The sequence below is a fragment of the Bos indicus x Bos taurus genome, chromosome 10 (assembly GCF_003369695.1).
Source record: "Bos indicus x Bos taurus breed Angus x Brahman F1 hybrid chromosome 10, Bos_hybrid_MaternalHap_v2.0, whole genome shotgun sequence".
NCBI classification, from domain to species: domain Eukaryota; kingdom Metazoa; phylum Chordata; class Mammalia; order Artiodactyla; family Bovidae; genus Bos; species Bos indicus x Bos taurus.
In genome coordinates, this window is record NC_040085.1 from 30,505,382 (window position 1) to 30,522,123 (window position 16,742).

At 37.3% G+C, this 16,742-nt stretch overlaps 1 protein-coding gene across 4 annotated transcripts in view; it reads right to left on the minus strand.

The window, feature by feature from the left end:
- The window catches only part of INO80 (INO80 complex subunit), a 123,697-nt gene that overhangs the window by 47,875 nt on the left and 59,080 nt on the right, over window positions 1–16,742 (minus strand). For all 4 annotated transcript variants that reach the window (XM_027553582.1, XM_027553580.1, XM_027553581.1 and 1 more), the window contains 6 exons: window positions 16,442–16,527; window positions 13,651–13,818; window positions 13,295–13,428; window positions 12,163–12,230; window positions 11,321–11,414; window positions 10,386–10,557 (listed from right to left, as the gene is read on the minus strand). In XM_027553582.1, the coding sequence (XP_027409383.1) occupies window positions 10,386–10,557; window positions 11,321–11,414; window positions 12,163–12,230; window positions 13,295–13,428; window positions 13,651–13,818; window positions 16,442–16,527 (722 nt within the window). The remainder of the gene's footprint in view (window positions 1–10,385; window positions 10,558–11,320; window positions 11,415–12,162; window positions 12,231–13,294; window positions 13,429–13,650; window positions 13,819–16,441; window positions 16,528–16,742) is intronic.

Here is a 16,742-nt window from a genome sequence, read left to right on the forward strand (position 1 = left end):
TGACAACAGTTTCTCAGAGACTGGGACAGGAAATGAAATGGATGCTGTACCCTTTCTGCCAATTACCATTTTTAACATGTTATTTAACTGGATATAGTATAAAATCTGTTCCGCCTCCCCGAAAGATGGCTCAATGGTATATTTCCTACAGATTCTGGTTTTTGTCTTTAGTCTTCAAAGCAAAATAAGATTAAAAAGAAAAAAAAAAAGATTCATGTGTATGAGACTTGCCCTCTAACCCCTGCAAAACTGTACAAGAAAGGAGGTCCAGTGAGAGCCCACACTGGGGAGGGAGGTATGTGAGAATGAATTCACAAAAGTTTTGAGCTAAATACTATTCCTTCTTGAACTCATCACCAGTAAAGCAGGGTAAAGAACAATGAGGGTTAGTGGCTTCTGTATCACAAGCATCGTAAGAAAAGGATGATCAGAAAAGCACTTACGTCAAGCAAGAGATTTTAAAAGGCCCTAACTTTGTTCAAAATACTCCTAAAGTGTCATCTCATCTGTGTTCTTAGCCTAGTTTTTAGTTTCTTGATGTTTTTGTATACCCCCCCAAAGCCAGTATTATGAGAATGGTACTTCTTTGAACTCTGTAACACAGGATTCAAATTTAACATTCACTGCTGGGTAAGAAGAGTTTTACAGGTATACTCAGTGGGAAAAAAAAGAGCTTCCCACTGTTAAAATTCATTCACATCCATGAGTGGCAAGAAAGACGGGAGGATTGGATTAGACTGCTGAATATAACTTAGGTAATATGTGATTTAAAGATAGACTATCAAGAAAAAGATGACAACGTGTAGGTAAGTCAACATTCATTAACTTCCTCCTCAGAGGAATAAGAAGAAAGCATTCACCTTGATCTGATGATAGGAAGCTGTATTTAGGAGACAGGCTGCTGGAACAATACCTGCCACTATTTATAACATAAAATATACGAAGGCACAGAAGAGAACAAAATAAAGGGTTTTCTGCAACAAGAGGATAAAAGTGAATATGGAAAAAATTAACTAAAAGTTAATCTGATAGCTCCAAAGGAATTTTATTCAGAGTTATTATCTGAGGGCTTCCTTGGTGGCTCAGTGGTGGAGAGTCTGCCTGCTAATACAGGAGACAGGGTTTGACCCCTGATCTGGGAGGATCCCACATGCCATGGTGCTACTAAGCCTGTGCACCACAATTTCTGAGCCTGTGCTCTAGAACCTAGAAGCCACAACTACTGAAGTCCAGACATCCTAGAGCCCGCGCCCTGCAACAAGATAAGCCACTGCAATAAGAAGTCTATGCACCTCAACTAGAGAGCAGTCAGTCCCCACTCTCTGCAACTAAAGAAAAGTCTGCACAGCAATGAAGACCCAGCACAGACGAAAATAAAAATTATAAAAAAGTTATTATTTGAATAGTACAAGATACAGTATCCTGGTACTCACTTTCAATTTTAGCATTTCCCTTTGTCTCTTTTCTCAGGTTTGCTTGAGAATAATCCCCAATTTTACTTTTAAGACTGATTTTGAACATGGAATCAGGATTCATGTTTTCCCATCAAAACATTGAAACAAATTTGCATTTACTATACATATAAAACAAGGCCACTCAACTTCATGGTATCACAAAAGAAAGCAAAAGCAAAACAAAGGAGCTGGAGAAATAGCATCTCTACAGCATTATGTTTCCAAATAATCAAAGTTACATAATCAGAACTAAGTAGGCAAATCAAATGAAAACGCAAGATAAAATTGTTCACAAAGAGTTAGGGCTTATGAGCAATGAATTTTGGGCTGAAGATAAATGGCAATGTATTATACTATATTAATGGTTTCCCCAGCTGACATTTGCTGTGGCTAACAAAACTGTGAACAGAGAGGTAACATGGAGAGCAGGGAGTTATGATGCCAGCATCCCTTCCAATTTAAGAACTTTCATGGTATCAGTCAGAACTCATATATTGCCTAAGCCAAAATCTCACAACAGAGAATACCAAAACAAACTTGGTAATGAAGTAACTAATATAAAAGGCACTGAGGCTCCTCCATACTCTCTCTCCTGAATGACTCACTCTGGGGGAAGCCAGAGGCCATGTCATGAGGACAATGAAGCAGCCCCATGGAGAAGTCCACATTTTAAGGAACTGAGTCCTCCAGCCAAAGCAGGCACCAAAATACCAGGCATATAAGTGAGCTGGCACTATGGCTCCAGTCAATCTTTTAGGTAACTGCAACCCTAGCTGATATCCTGACTGCAACTTCATAGGATTTTCTGAGTCAGAACCACCTACCTAAGCTGCTCTCAAGTTTATGACCAACAGAAACTATGAGATATTAAAAACGTTCACTATTTTTTGCTGCTACAGTTTTGGGTAATTTGTTTTATAGGTATAGATAAGTATTAATACTACAGGGTAATATCCACAATTGACACTCTTTTTGCAATTAGTCTTTGAGATGTCTAAAAATTAGCTTCCTTCTTCTGGTATATGGAGAAGGCAATGGCACCCTACTCCAGTACTCTTGCCTGGAAAACCCCAAGGATGGAGGAGCCTGGTAGGCTGCAGTCCATGGGTTCGCTAAGAGTCGGACACGACTGAATGACTTCACCTTCACTTTTCACTTTCATGCATTGGAGAAGGAAATGGCAACCCACTCCAGTATTCTTGCCTGGAGAATCCCAGGATGAGGGAGCCCGGTGGGCTGCCATCTATGGGGTCGCACAGAGTCGGACACGACTGAAATGACTTAGCAGCAGCAGCAGCAGCTGCTGGTATATTTCTTACTCCCAAGAAATGCCTCTAGATCTCAGCTCAAATGCATGGCAAAAATAACCAATGTGCAATAAACTCAATGCATGACCAAACAAGTTACCAATGCCACCCATATTTCCCAACATCCAAGGGAAGTTAGAACTCTTCAGAAAATGTTATTTTAAATAGAGAGGAAGATTATACTTCTAATTTTAAGTTGGAGGACATTCCCTCAGATAAGAAAACATACAAAATTTCAAAGGGAAAAAAAAAACATCCTTGTGGTCCAGTGGCTAAGACTCTGAGCTCCCAATGCAGGGGGCCTGAGTTCAATCTCTGGTCAGGGAACTAGATCCCACTGCTGCTGCTGCTGCTGCTAAGTCACTTCAGTCATGTCCAACTCTGTGCGACACCATAGATGGCAGCCCACCAGGCTCCCCTGTCCCTGGGATTCTCCAGGCAAGAATACTGGAGTGGGTTGCCATTTCCTTCTCCAATGCACGAAAGTGAAAAGTGAAAGTGAAGTCGCTCAGTCCTGCCCAACTCTTAGCAACCCCATGGACTGGAGCCTACTAGGCTCCTCCGTCCATGGGATTTTCCAGGCAAGAGTACTGGAGTGGGGTGCCATTGCCTTCTCCGCTAGATCCCACATGCCACAGCAAAGAGTTCACATGTTGCACCTGAGGATCCCACACCTGCAACAAAGATAGAAGATCCTGAGTGCTGCAACTATGACCTGGCACAGCCAAAAAAAAAAAAGACAGAACTGAGCTATTTTTTTCCTTTGGCTATGCCACTTGGCATGTGGATTGTAGTTCTGCAACCAGGGATTCACCCCCTCCATTGGAAGACAGAGTCATAACCACTGGACCAACAGGGAAGTCCACCAAAAATGGCAGAATTATTTAATAGCATTTTTTGTTAAATGTTCAGCTTGGTTTCAGTCTTTCAGGATCTTGTAAAATATTCTTTGTATTTGAGAAGTAGCTTTCTATTAATTAAAGAGTGCCTACCTGAACACTGGTTCTCTACCATGTAAAAAGGACAGTTAATCACTTTCGCATCCTTTATCAATCTTTCTTATATGTTTGATTTCCCTTTGAACTGCCTTCTTCCTTTTTCATCTTCAAATCTGAGTCTCCTTTCTCTTACAAACCTCAGCTTTAATCTAACAGACTCTCCTGCAAGGTGTTCCTATTCTTTTTAATTGTCATACTTCATTACCCACTTCCTAACCAGAATCTCTCTCCTTGTAAATCCCTGCACCTGGGCCTTCTCTATTCTACCTGCACTCATAATATCAAGGAGCTCCTAATCTCACTCTTAAGTGTTCACCTGGAACTTTAGTTTAATACTCTCCTCATCACAGATCCCCATGTCCAATCTTTCCTGTTGTCATAATCTTAAGATCAGTCATCAAATACCAGTGGCAGAGATCTCCACTGATGAGCTGTAATGACACGTGATTTAACAGCCTTCCTAAAACCAACTACCAGATTATTCCTTCCCAAAGCTTGATAGTAGCCACCAAAACTTTATCCCCCCAGGATTACAACTGTAGCATCTACTGGAGAAGGTGAGCCAAAAAGGTTGAAACTCCTGGTTTAACATCTACATCCCAATAGACTGGCATTCAAAGATTCCCTTGGAAGAAAGGTGACTTACTTATCCAGCCTTTTTTCTCACCACTGCTCTTTATTTTGGCTCAAATCTTTAACTTGGAATATTCCTCCTCCTATCCAGGTCCCTACCACTCAAGATCCAATTTTAAACAATACCATTTCTATAAAAGAGTATTTTTTTGTCCATTTTAACCTAAAGTGATCTTCCATCCTGAACTTTACCACTAGTCATCTACTATTATTTTGGCAGTGTAATTATGTCTTCAACGCTGATCTTGACTCATTTTTTTATTTCTAAATTCCTTTTAATTTTGTGCATGTCTTTTTACTATATGCATGAATGATTTTTCAAACTAGAAAATAGAGACTATGATTGTTAACACACCTCGCCCACAACAGGCACTGATGCATGACAGGTTCAAAAACCACATTAATTACAGTACTTTCTCTTTGTAGGAGTAGACTGCCATTGGGGAAGACTACTCTGAAGGAGCATTAGAAAAACCCAACCTTAAGCCAAGATCACATTCCACCCCTGGAGATTCTTTCAATCAACAAGCTCTTCTGATACACATACAAATAATGGATCCATTCGAATGCTCAATCTCATTGGCCCTTGGGATCAAGCAAGTGAAAACATCAGGAGAGAAAGGGTGAAGAGTGCGTGGGAAACAAAAAAAGGAGTACTTTCTCCTGTAAACAGTTCTCTCCTCTATTAACATTTCTTACTCAATTAGGCATCTTTTGCTGTCTAGGTCAATGGTCTCCAGAGAAATTACAGCAAGCTTCACAATGTAAATAATATTAATATGTTATTTGTATATCATTTTAAATGAAATAATACACAGGTACTAGATAAAAATGTTTTAATAACAGGGGGGCACAATCAAGACACATGAGGCTAGTAGTATTGCTGGAAAGAGTTTAAACTAAGACAGATGAGAGGATTCTAAATTTACATGAAAATGCAAAGGGCCAAGAACAGTAAAGGCAATACTGAAGAAAACCAAAGACAGAGGACCTGTGCTACCAGTTTCAAGTCTTATCATGGAGCAAGAATTATTAAGATAATTGGTACTGGTCAAGGACAGACTAATGGACTAATAGAACAGAACATGATAAGAAATAGACCTACACATATACAGCCACCTGTTTGACAAAAGTGAAGCTGTAGTGCAACAAGGATGGGCTTTTCAACAAAAGAAGTTGGGTCAAATGGATATGGATATCTATGATAAGTAAAAAAAAAAAATGACAACCCATAACATACACTAAAAACACAGTTTCTTGTAGATTTGAACAGTAAATCAAAAAAATTTTTGGAGAAAAACAGAATAATCTTCACGACCTCAATAAAGACAAAGATTTCTTTCACAAGATACAAAAAATGCTAACAATTCAACAGAGGATAGTACTGAGAGTGAAAAAGTAAGTAATAGGTAGAACAAAGAAAAATAAGCAAGTGTCTTGAAGAAGCATTTCACCAAGGAGGTTATCCAAATGGCCAGTGAGCATCAGAAAAGGTATTCAATATCATTATTCACAAGGGAAATGTAATTTAAAGCCACAGTGAGATACTATCATATACAAGGACTAGAATGAGCAGACAAGGCACTGTCACATGACTTGTGCACTTTCCTATATGTATGTTAATATCTCTAGGATAGCCAAGGCAACAAGACAAAGGCTACGATTTTTAATATATTATACCTATTATTTCTTCCTGTTTCTCTAATCACCTGGGCCTGTTATCTACTAATGGAAAGCAAACAGTCATATCTTCAGGATCAACTTAGCTACTTCTTAGGTTCATGAATTCAAATGGTTATTAATTAATATCATTAGAAAAAAAGTTTAACTCTCTAATCATTGACTAGGGTACTTCCTGCCCCCTCAAGCTTTAACGACCCACAATTACATGTCAGTCTTTTTCTAATCTTTCAGGACTTTTCTTGTCCTTCCTGAAGTTCTAATTCACCATAGGAATGACAGCAAATACCTTTCAAGGTATATTTTCAGGATATATGCTGAAACTGGTAAGCACAGTTATAAATTTGCTTCCTGTGAAGATAAAATTTTTCTCTCTGATTCCACAGTAGTAGCATCCCTGTATAAGCAAAGGATCTTTCAGAGGATTTGTAAACTGTATTAATAATGCCGGAATTTTTTTGTAGAGCTCAATGACAACAAAAAAGTCACATCAGGAAAAGGCACAAAGCACATACATGATGAATTTATCACAAAGAAAGGACAAAAAGAATTCAAGACAAGGGACTTTCCTGGTGGTGGTGAAGAATCCACCTTTCAACGTAGGGGACAGGCTTGATCCCTGGTCGGGGAACTAGGATCCCACATGCTATGGGGCAACTAAGCCCTCGTGCCACAACTAGAGAGAAGTCCATGCGCCACAACGATAGATCCCACATATGACAGCTAAGACCTGGTGCAGCCACAAATAAATAAAAGGAACCCAAGACCTTGTATTTAAATCCTATCTACAAATCCAAACATCATCAAGACAGATAATTATTAGACTTAAGTCTCGCCACTGTTGTCCATACTTGACAAGTTACCTTCCCCCCACCCCAAAGAAAGACTCATTTTTTGTAAAAAACTGTAAACTGGCAGGATTAGAGGAAGTGTGTTTTTCATATATGTATGTACACTAAAATGTCATGCATCTTAAGTTTTAGCTTTTACTCTATACTCTTAACTAATAAACTTTGGAAATCTGTTTTAAAGAATTAAGTAGTCAAAATTTCTTTCTCTACTCTTCTTGCAAAATAGGCAATGTCATGTTCTCTAAAAAAATATTTCTTGAATAAGAAAAACTTGGTTTGGAGAAATCAGTGTGAGAAGCAGCATGACAGTGGTGAGAGGCATATTCTAGCAAAGCCACTCTTAGGGGAGAGTTTCCATAATAAACTATCTGCTCAGGTTTGAATCAGGTTTTTTGTTTTTTGTTTTTTCAAAATTACTTAACTTTATACGATTTTTAAATAGAAGGAATATAACAGGTACATGCCAAAATAGACTAAGACAGTCATCAGTAGTAGTTGATCATAAACTACATGTCAGAGTAACTCTGCAATGAAATATGCGTACTGCTCTCTGAGTAATTTCTGATGGTCTCTTTCACATTCAGAAAGTAAGACCCTTCCTTAGTCCCAAAATGTCAGCTTCTTTCCTTACTATTACACAGAATGATCCAGAATCTTTCTACATGGTGATTCTATTCACCTAGTCTTGATTCTTACATAACTACAGGTAGTATAAAATATTCTTGTGAGTCATGGCCAGACTGAAAAAGCCACAGTTATAATGGGCTTTATTAATTGTTACACATGGAGTGTCAACAAAATGATTGTTCAATCAGAACCCAGTCTAACCTTTAAGGCTAGGTATCATGTAAAAATCATTCTACTTAATTGAAAGCAAGTATTTCTTAGAAAAGATATATCAACCAACTCTGGCAAGATACACTGCCTGGTTGATATTTCAACATATGTATGTTGGAGATAAGGATGACGAGAGCCAAAGCAGAACAGCATCTCTACACATCCATGATTAGCTTTCAGCTACCTGTGGCTCAGTAACTCAGTTCTACATGCTAAGCTACTACAAAAGCAAATGTCTACCTACAACATGAAATAAAAGTAAAGAAGAAGAAATGGAAGTGAATCTAACTTTGGAAAAACCAATTTCACATAAAGCATGCTGCCCACATCTAAATTTCTCAAGAAATTAACTGACTGAAGGACAGCACGGAACAGGTGCTTTGAACACACTACTCTATTTTCAGAAAGCAGAAGAATACAAATAATTGACGCATCTCTTTCAGTGTTACGTAAGATTGAAGCATTGACATAATAGGGCACAACAAAATCCCAGGGGCAATGGTGCTTTCTGTATCAAAAATAAAACTAGTAAAAAAAATTTGTATCTTTAGCAATACACAGTATCAAATGTAAGGAAATCAGACTACAAGAGGTTAAGCAACTGTCTACCAAACATAGCAGTATTTACTAGAAGGAAGTCACCTTGCCACCACTGACTATATTATTCCAAACAGAATTGGAACCCAATTCTATGCTCCTTCTGCATTACTGATCTTATCTTCGGAATCCAAAAAAGTACATGGAGCAACACTTGAGAAAGAAACTGGGAAACAGAAGAAAAAGAAACCACACGGGTTCTTCAGTGGACAGCAGGCAAATAATAGATACAGCCAAAGAACAGCCTACATTCTGTAGGCCGTGTGACTGACGACCCCTTACATTTTCTAGAGGATACAAAGAAAATTTCTACCTTTTAAACTTTTAATCTCGTTAAAGAACTATAAAATAAACATACAAATCGCTTCTCAAAATTCTCCAGCATTATCCATTTCATTCAGAATAATACACAGATCCTTAGCATTAACTTATAAGGTCACACATGATCTGAACCTGCACCTATCACCTATCACTTTCTCCCTTACCTTTCTCCCTTACCTATATAAAGGTGAACAATTACATGAAAAAGTGTTCAACATCATTATTTTCCATGGAGATGAAACTGAAAATCACAAATTCAAAAAATGAACTGACAGTACCAGGAGTAGGCAAGGAAGATGAACAGTAAATCTCTCACACTGTTGGTGGGACTTTAACTTTGTAATACCATTTTGGAAAAATATGTGGCAATGGGTTGTTGTTCAGTCACTAAGTCATGTCTGGCTCTTTGTGACCCCATGGACTTCAGTACGCCAGGCTTCCCTGTCCTTCACTATCTCCTTGAGTTTGCTCAAATTCATGTCCAGTGAGTTGGTGATTCTATCCATCCATCTCGTCCTCTGCCACCCTCTTCTCCTTTTGCCTTCAATCTTTCCCAGCTTCAGGGTCTTTTCCAGTGAATCAGCTGTTTGCATCAGGTGGTCAAAAACTGGAGCTTCAGCTTCAACATCAGTCCTTCCAATGAATATTCAGAATTGATTTCCTTTAGGAACAATTGGTTTGATCTCCTTGCAATCCAAGGGATTCAAGAATCTTCTCCAGCTCCATATTTCAAAGCATCAATTCTCTGGTGCTCAGCCTTCTTTATGGTCCAACTCTCACAAGACTACTGGGAAAACCAGAGCTTTGACTATAAGAACCTTTGCCAGCCAAGTGACATCTTGGCTTTTTGATACACTGTCTAGGTTTCTTACAGCTTTCTTTCCAAGGATCAAGTGTTTTAATTTCATGGCTGCAATCATCATCTGCAGTGATTTTGGAGCCTAAGAAAATAAAACTTGTCACCGCTTCCACTTATTTGTCACGAAGTGATGGAGGCCATGATCCTAGTTTTTTGAATCTTGAGTTTTAAGCCAGTTTTTCCACTTTCCTCTTTCACCCTCATTGGCAATGGGTACTAAATCTAAACATACATATGTGTGATGATACAGCAATCCCACTCCTGGATATAAACGCCAAAGAAATTAGTGCTTGCATTCATCAAAAGACATGTACACGAATATGTATAGCACTTTTATTCATAATAGCCCCAAACTGGAACCAACCTAAATATCCACCAACATTAGACTAATAAACTATGATTAGAAACAGGCAATGGACTACTTCACGGCATTAAAAAAGAATATCTTTTTTTTGGTGGTCAGTTCTGAACTTGAGGTTTCAAATGGGAAGAAGTATAAGAGAAGACTTCTGGGTGCTGGAAATATTCTATACCTTAATCTAGATAGTTGTTACACAAATGCATACACAAGTGTAAATTCATATATTTTAAATGTGTACTTTAAAATATGTGTACTTCCCAGTAAAGTTATGTATAAAATATATATTAAAATATAAATACATATACTGTATACACACATAAAATGTCTATTAAGTTGTATGTAATAAATTGTAACAATACTCTGCTCTCACTCCTCTGGGAACTTTTTTTGGCCGCTTCAGGTCATCTTTTACTTTATTACTTTTATTGATTGAAAGAAAAGGGAAGGGAGTATTACACAGATAACTGATGCTGAAATAATTGCTTACCTTTAACAAAGGGCAGCTGGAAAGGTTGGGAAAGGAGAGTGGAAAATTAACCCCAAGAAGGAAATCCTTGTTTCTCAGATATTTCTCCTGGCTCTCCCCTTCCGGCTCTCCCCAGGAGCGCAGCTGATGGAGCCTGTAGGAGGCTTTCAGAGACAGGAAAAGAGCTAACCATCTGAAACAAACCACAGCAGACATGCTTATTCAGTGCTCCATGGAGGTTTGAGGGTAGTTCATAGCAGCGAGGAACCTTGTCTCTCATTAACTGTCTCTTCTGTCAATCTTGGGCATTTTAGACACAGTTCTTTCAAAGTCGGTTCATACTTTTGTTCTATAAATTCTACCTTTGGCATGAATTGGGTTTGCTACTATGAAAACGAAAATCCTCCGTAAAGCTCCTATTAGTGTTAAGGAATATTCAACTCTTATCGCAAAACCTTTATAAAAACATCCTCTTATAAAGGAGATAAGCCTCTCCTAATGAGGTCATTATTTTTTACACAAATATAATACAAAGCAGTAAATTAAGTAAAAGCCATTATTCCAAAGAATAAGAACAGAGAACTAAGTTTCCCAGAATACATAAGGCAGGTTACGCTACAATCCCTACTAAGTAAAGGAATCATCAGCCATCATTTGCCCTGAACAAACAAATAAAACAAATTTCTACCTAGAAATTAAGACTTGAAGACCTTCTGATAGCATTTGGGAGAAGAACCTAAACAGTTTTTATTTAAGGTATAGCATGAGGCATTGTACAATTATTAAATTTTCAAAAGAAAGTTATGACTTCCTTATAAAACTTTAATTCTTAATACAAAAAGAATGAGATGCTCTGTAAGATCATATAATACTAAATATTTAATTTCACAGTATTCAACATTTGCCCCTATTTATTCTCAACTGTTCTCTCATCAAACAATGAACAAACTTCTCACCTGGCTAAAAGTCCCTGAAGCATGAGGTTTGCCATTTCAGCTGGAGATACATCAATAAAGCGAAGGAAAGAGAAACAGCTTTCTTCATTAACACCTGGAATATCAAAGAACAAAGTGAAACCCAACAGAAAACCAAGAGACAACACTCAACTAAAGCCTGCTGAACTGCTGAATTTTGACTTAAAAATTTAAAACTATTCTAAAGGTTCCAATACAGCCACTTTGACAGAATATAGAGTGTCATATTTTTGTACCACAATCACAAGTAAGAGAGGCAGACGTATGAGATATGACATATATGAGCCAGAGTGGAGTTGGCTCATCAGTTACCTCTGGGGTTTCGGATCCTTGGCTAACTGCCTTCCTCTTTTTATTGTGCCAGGAAAAGGAAAAGAAAAGGAAAGCACAGAGGTGAAGAATTCTGAACTTCTGCCTCAATACTTTGGACAATGCTCAAAGTTGAGCAGGTTCCTTTCTTTAGACTAAGCAGCAGGGACCTAAAGAATCAAACTAATCAAAGAATCAAACTAAGACCCTGCACTGTCTCTATCATACCTTTATTCAAGGGTGTAAGACATTTTTATGAGACAGATATAAAATAAAGATGGAAGGTCAACTGAAACGGAAAGAAATTTAAAAAAAAATTTTTTATGCTTTCTGTTATAACCACAAAGCTTACTAGCATCTACAGATGAAGACAACTAACTTACTTAAATCTTATCAAGACTATAAACAAAAGCCTAGCATTCAGGCAAAGCCACTATTAGTTACAACTCAGCAAAACAAAGAACATCCTGATAAATCCTTGGCATACTTTCCTTCTCAAAGACCAAAACACCTACCTTTTCTGTGAAAGAGAGACTGTTGGATATAGTCTGGTGCAAATGGAGAAAGAAGAACCCTTAACCACCTGTAAAGTAAGTAAAATAAAATAAATCCAAACCCAAATATAAATATCAGAAAGTTAACTAAACTGGAGGCTCCAAACTAAAAGAATCTTTGAAGGTTTAAAACTGTTTATACTTTTGAGAATTTTGTTGCCAGGCAAAAATGATACCATATAAAATACTAAATATTTACTAAAGGTAGTAGATGATAATACAAGTTCAAAGCGGTCTCATTTTATTTCACATTTCCAGAAACACAACTCCAGCACTGGAAGTTGCCATACACTATATTAAACAAAAACCACTACAACCCTGTTCTGTTAATCCCCTTGCCCATGTAAAGTATTAGCCTGGAGCTATCACAAAGAATTCTAAAATTAAACCCAAGAAATGTGTCTCAGTTTCAGTAATGTTAGGCTAGATGTTGTTGATGATTATTTTGATAATATTGTTTATATAGTTTCTATACAGAAAGAGCTTTCTAAATCTATGGTTCTCAAGTGCAAGTGTATGCAAGACTCTTTTGGGAATTTGTTTAAAAAATTCAAAAGCAATTGTTAAATTTTCAAAATAAAATCATTATTTTCTGACTGATTCTGCATGCAGAGGTGAAGAATGGACCTACACACCTATTTTCTGAATGGAAGTGGTTTCCAGCATATTACCATTAACAACACTTCATTTTTTTAACCAAATCTATCATTGCTGATTCTGGGAAAAAGGTAAATTTGAAATCAAATCTGTTTTTCCACAAGTGCTATTACAAGTGTGAAATAAGCCACTACAAAGCAATTTCAATACTTAGAGATATTTGTTGATCTCTGTTGGTACAAGTACATGTTTGCACACATGCACATTCCTCATTCAGAAAGGGAACTGCAAGTAGTTAGGGCCTTTCAGGTCATCCAGTTAAACTCTTGATAGTACACAGACCCTATCACTAGATCCCTCAACAAACAGTTGTCCACCCACTGCTTAAATACCTCGCTGTTGTGGAACTCACTCTCAATTAAGTTTATCTACTAAGCCACAAAACCCCAAATTACAAAAGCACTCTTAGAGCAAATAGATATTAGTATGTGCTCACCTGTCTCGTGAATGGTTGAAGACCCTGATCTGTCCATGACGGTAGATAAACTTTGAAATCTGGTATGGCTTTAGGGAAATATGAAATGGAGACCAAGTTTCTTGTCGTTCAAATAATTCTGGGTGATTACATACCTAAGAGAAAGGGAAATGATAAGACAATAGGGTGTCACGTGCAGACATCACTATGAAGCAACGGGGGAATCCTAAACCCTGCATATTTACCTTTATAAATATATATATTCCCATTCTCATTCTTTAACAGCCTTTGTTTATTTGGCATCAAGGCTAGCTACAGCCTCTTCCCTGAAGTGGGTTAATAAAGACAACTCTAGGGCAGCTAACCTAAGCTCTTACCTTCCTAAACTGCATGACTAGATTCATGAGGCTGCTGGTGGTTGTCTGTGCTTGCTGGGTAGAGCCCATAGAAGACTGCAATAAATCTTCAATGGAAATTTTGTTCTTCAGTGCCTGATACAGCAGTTTCTGTCGGCTGGTTAGTTGGCAATACATTAGAATCTCAATCTAAAAATCAATAAGGACATTTATATTTTGAAAAACAGTTTGTAAGAAAGCTCAGTATTACCATAAATTTGGAAACTCACGCAAGGCAGATTATGGTTAGAAAGAGAACAGTATACATATCTTAAGAAACTCAGTATCTCTATAAACTTGTGATATGGCTAATTCAAGAAACTCAGTATCTCTATAAACCTATGATGTGGCTAACTATCCAGAATATGAGCTTTTCTTGATCCTCTTCCCTTGTCACTCACTCTACATGCTGTCCATGGGCAACCTCTTCCATTTCTAATAGCACCACCTACCATCAACCACAGTAACTTGCAAAAATATATTTCCAAACACCCCTAAGCCCCATACTTCTAACTACCTACTAAAATAGTATTACTCAAACAGTCTGTAGCAATTGCATTTCTGATCTATGAGGAAAAAAATTTCTCTTTCACAATTTACTTGATTAACAGCATTGTCATTTACTAAGTTGCCCAAAAAGAAACTTCAAAGTCAAAAAGTCAGCTCTGATCTCTTCTCTTTCATACCCCGTGTTCTATCATTTTCTAAGTTCCTCAACTCAACCTGGAAATTTTTCTCTAACCACTCTGACATACCACAGAATCTCACCATATCTAACTTAGACTGCTATTACTATGGGAGCTTCCTGCCCCAATCTCTCCTGGTTCCAAGAAACCTTCCATGCAAGTCTTCTAAAGTACCCAAGTGCAGGAAAACCTTCAATGTAAGTTACTGCCTATGGTAAAATATTACAAATTCTCCTGTAGGCAGAGGCCTCCCATAGTCTAACTTCCTGTACTGTCCCAATCTCATGATGTTCTCCTGTATTTCTTAGCAACAACAGTCTGAATAATGTTTGCCACACACGCTGCCTATTTGAGTATTGACTTACCTTTGTTCATTCTTGTTGTTTAGCACCCACTTCCCACCATATTTCCTGGTAAAAGCCAACTCATTATTCCAGATCTAGCTCACATGTCATCTCTGTTTTGATGCCTTCTCTAACCTTCACTAACAGAACTATCCCCTTTCTGTGTTCCCATTATACTTCACATAGATCATCACTGTATATCCTATGATACAGAACCAGCTATCTATATATTCATCTCCCTGGGAAGTCTGAATAGAATCTAGAAGCTGCATCTCTACATATCAGCTGCTCGCAGAGAGTAATAGTTCAACAACATATATATTATTTAATTCATAGATTAGAAACATTGCTGATGTTTAAGAAATTTATAATACACACAGTAGTTTACAACCACACATCTTCTGATCACCTCGCTAATAACCACTAAATAAGAGACATTATGATGCTGCTATTGTTTTTAAGCTGTTTCTGATATAAAAGCCTCAAAGATCTATTTTTCTTTAATGAAGTATTTTCTATCAGGTACATCTGTGTGATACTTCTATTTAGGCAAAATCAACCAGTTTCACAAAACAGCCATATAGTTTTTTTTAAAGGAATAAAACAACGGTACACTTCTTTCCCTCTCTTTGAAGGTGTACGTCACCACCACAATCCTGTAAGAGAGTTACTAAATTTCACAATGATCCAGCCTCTGGCAGTGACAGTGAGAACCACCTGACGTTATCAAGAACCTGGAAAGATGCCTTTTATATAGACAGGAGAACTATGAGAAACAGGTGTAATCTATGTGAGGCAGGAAAATACTCCAAAGGAGTAAGAACTGGGAGGAAAAAAAAAAGACAAAAGGAGAATATTGGGAGGATTCACAAGCAATAACAGAAAATTACAGAGGTCGGGGAAAAATTCAAAAAAGATATTTATGAACCACAATTATAGACTTTATGAGAAAAAGTAATACAACTCAAAGCACAGTATACTTCTAAATCTACCTCTCAGTCTGCAGAAATACAGGAGACAGAGGAACATATCAGAGAACACCACAATGATGCATTGAGCAAAATTCGATACGTGGAAAACTGTGGACAAACTACCCAGTTTCCCCAACAAAGAATTGCAAAAGGGAAAAAAGAAGGGTGGGCCTAAAAGATATCTAAGGGACATATCACCCAAACACTACATATGAACCTTGTTTGGATCCTGACCTCGAAAAGTGAAGACTTTAAAAGATAAAGAAAGAAAGAAGCATACACAAAGACAACTGGGGATATCTAAGCACTAACTGGGTATGTGATACTGCAATGAAGTAACTTCTTTTTTTTTTGTAGAGATGATAATGATATGTGATTATATATTTTAAAAAAACACCAAATCTTTTAGAGATACATATGAAAATATTTATAAATGAAACAAAAGACATTCAAGATCTGCTTCAGAATAATCTAAAGGGGTGAAGAATGGTCATGGGTTGATCATTTAGGCTATATGGAGGATTCATTATACTATTCTTTCTTTTATAATATTTCAAATTCTCTGTAATAAGTATAAAACAAAAAAGAAAAAACTATTACTTGCCTTGATTATGTGACTCATCTTAAGTCTATGCTGACCCTCCAAGTTTAAAGGTTTTCTCTCAAACTAATTACGCTTCAACTGAACATTTACCAAGGAATTTTTTTTTTACCCTGGAATCTTAAGTTGGTGTTTATTAAGTCCTAAACTCACAAGATTGACTTTCCTTACCTTGTCAGACAATTCATTTTCCACATCCTTCTTGATTCTCCTCAGCATAAATGGCTTCAATATCATGTGTAAGCGAGAGAGTTGATCTGAAATGGCAGGAGACCCCCCAGACAAATAATACATTATATCAATTTAACACAAACAAAAGAAATATCATGATCATCTCTCACTGAACGCCTATGGCATAATGATTTATTTGCAAGACTGAAACAATCTTTCCCCAGGTAGGAAGCCAAGGATCTGAACTTTCCACAGCATCTTCCTACAGTAACTGGCAAATGCATTTTGCTATCATTTACTC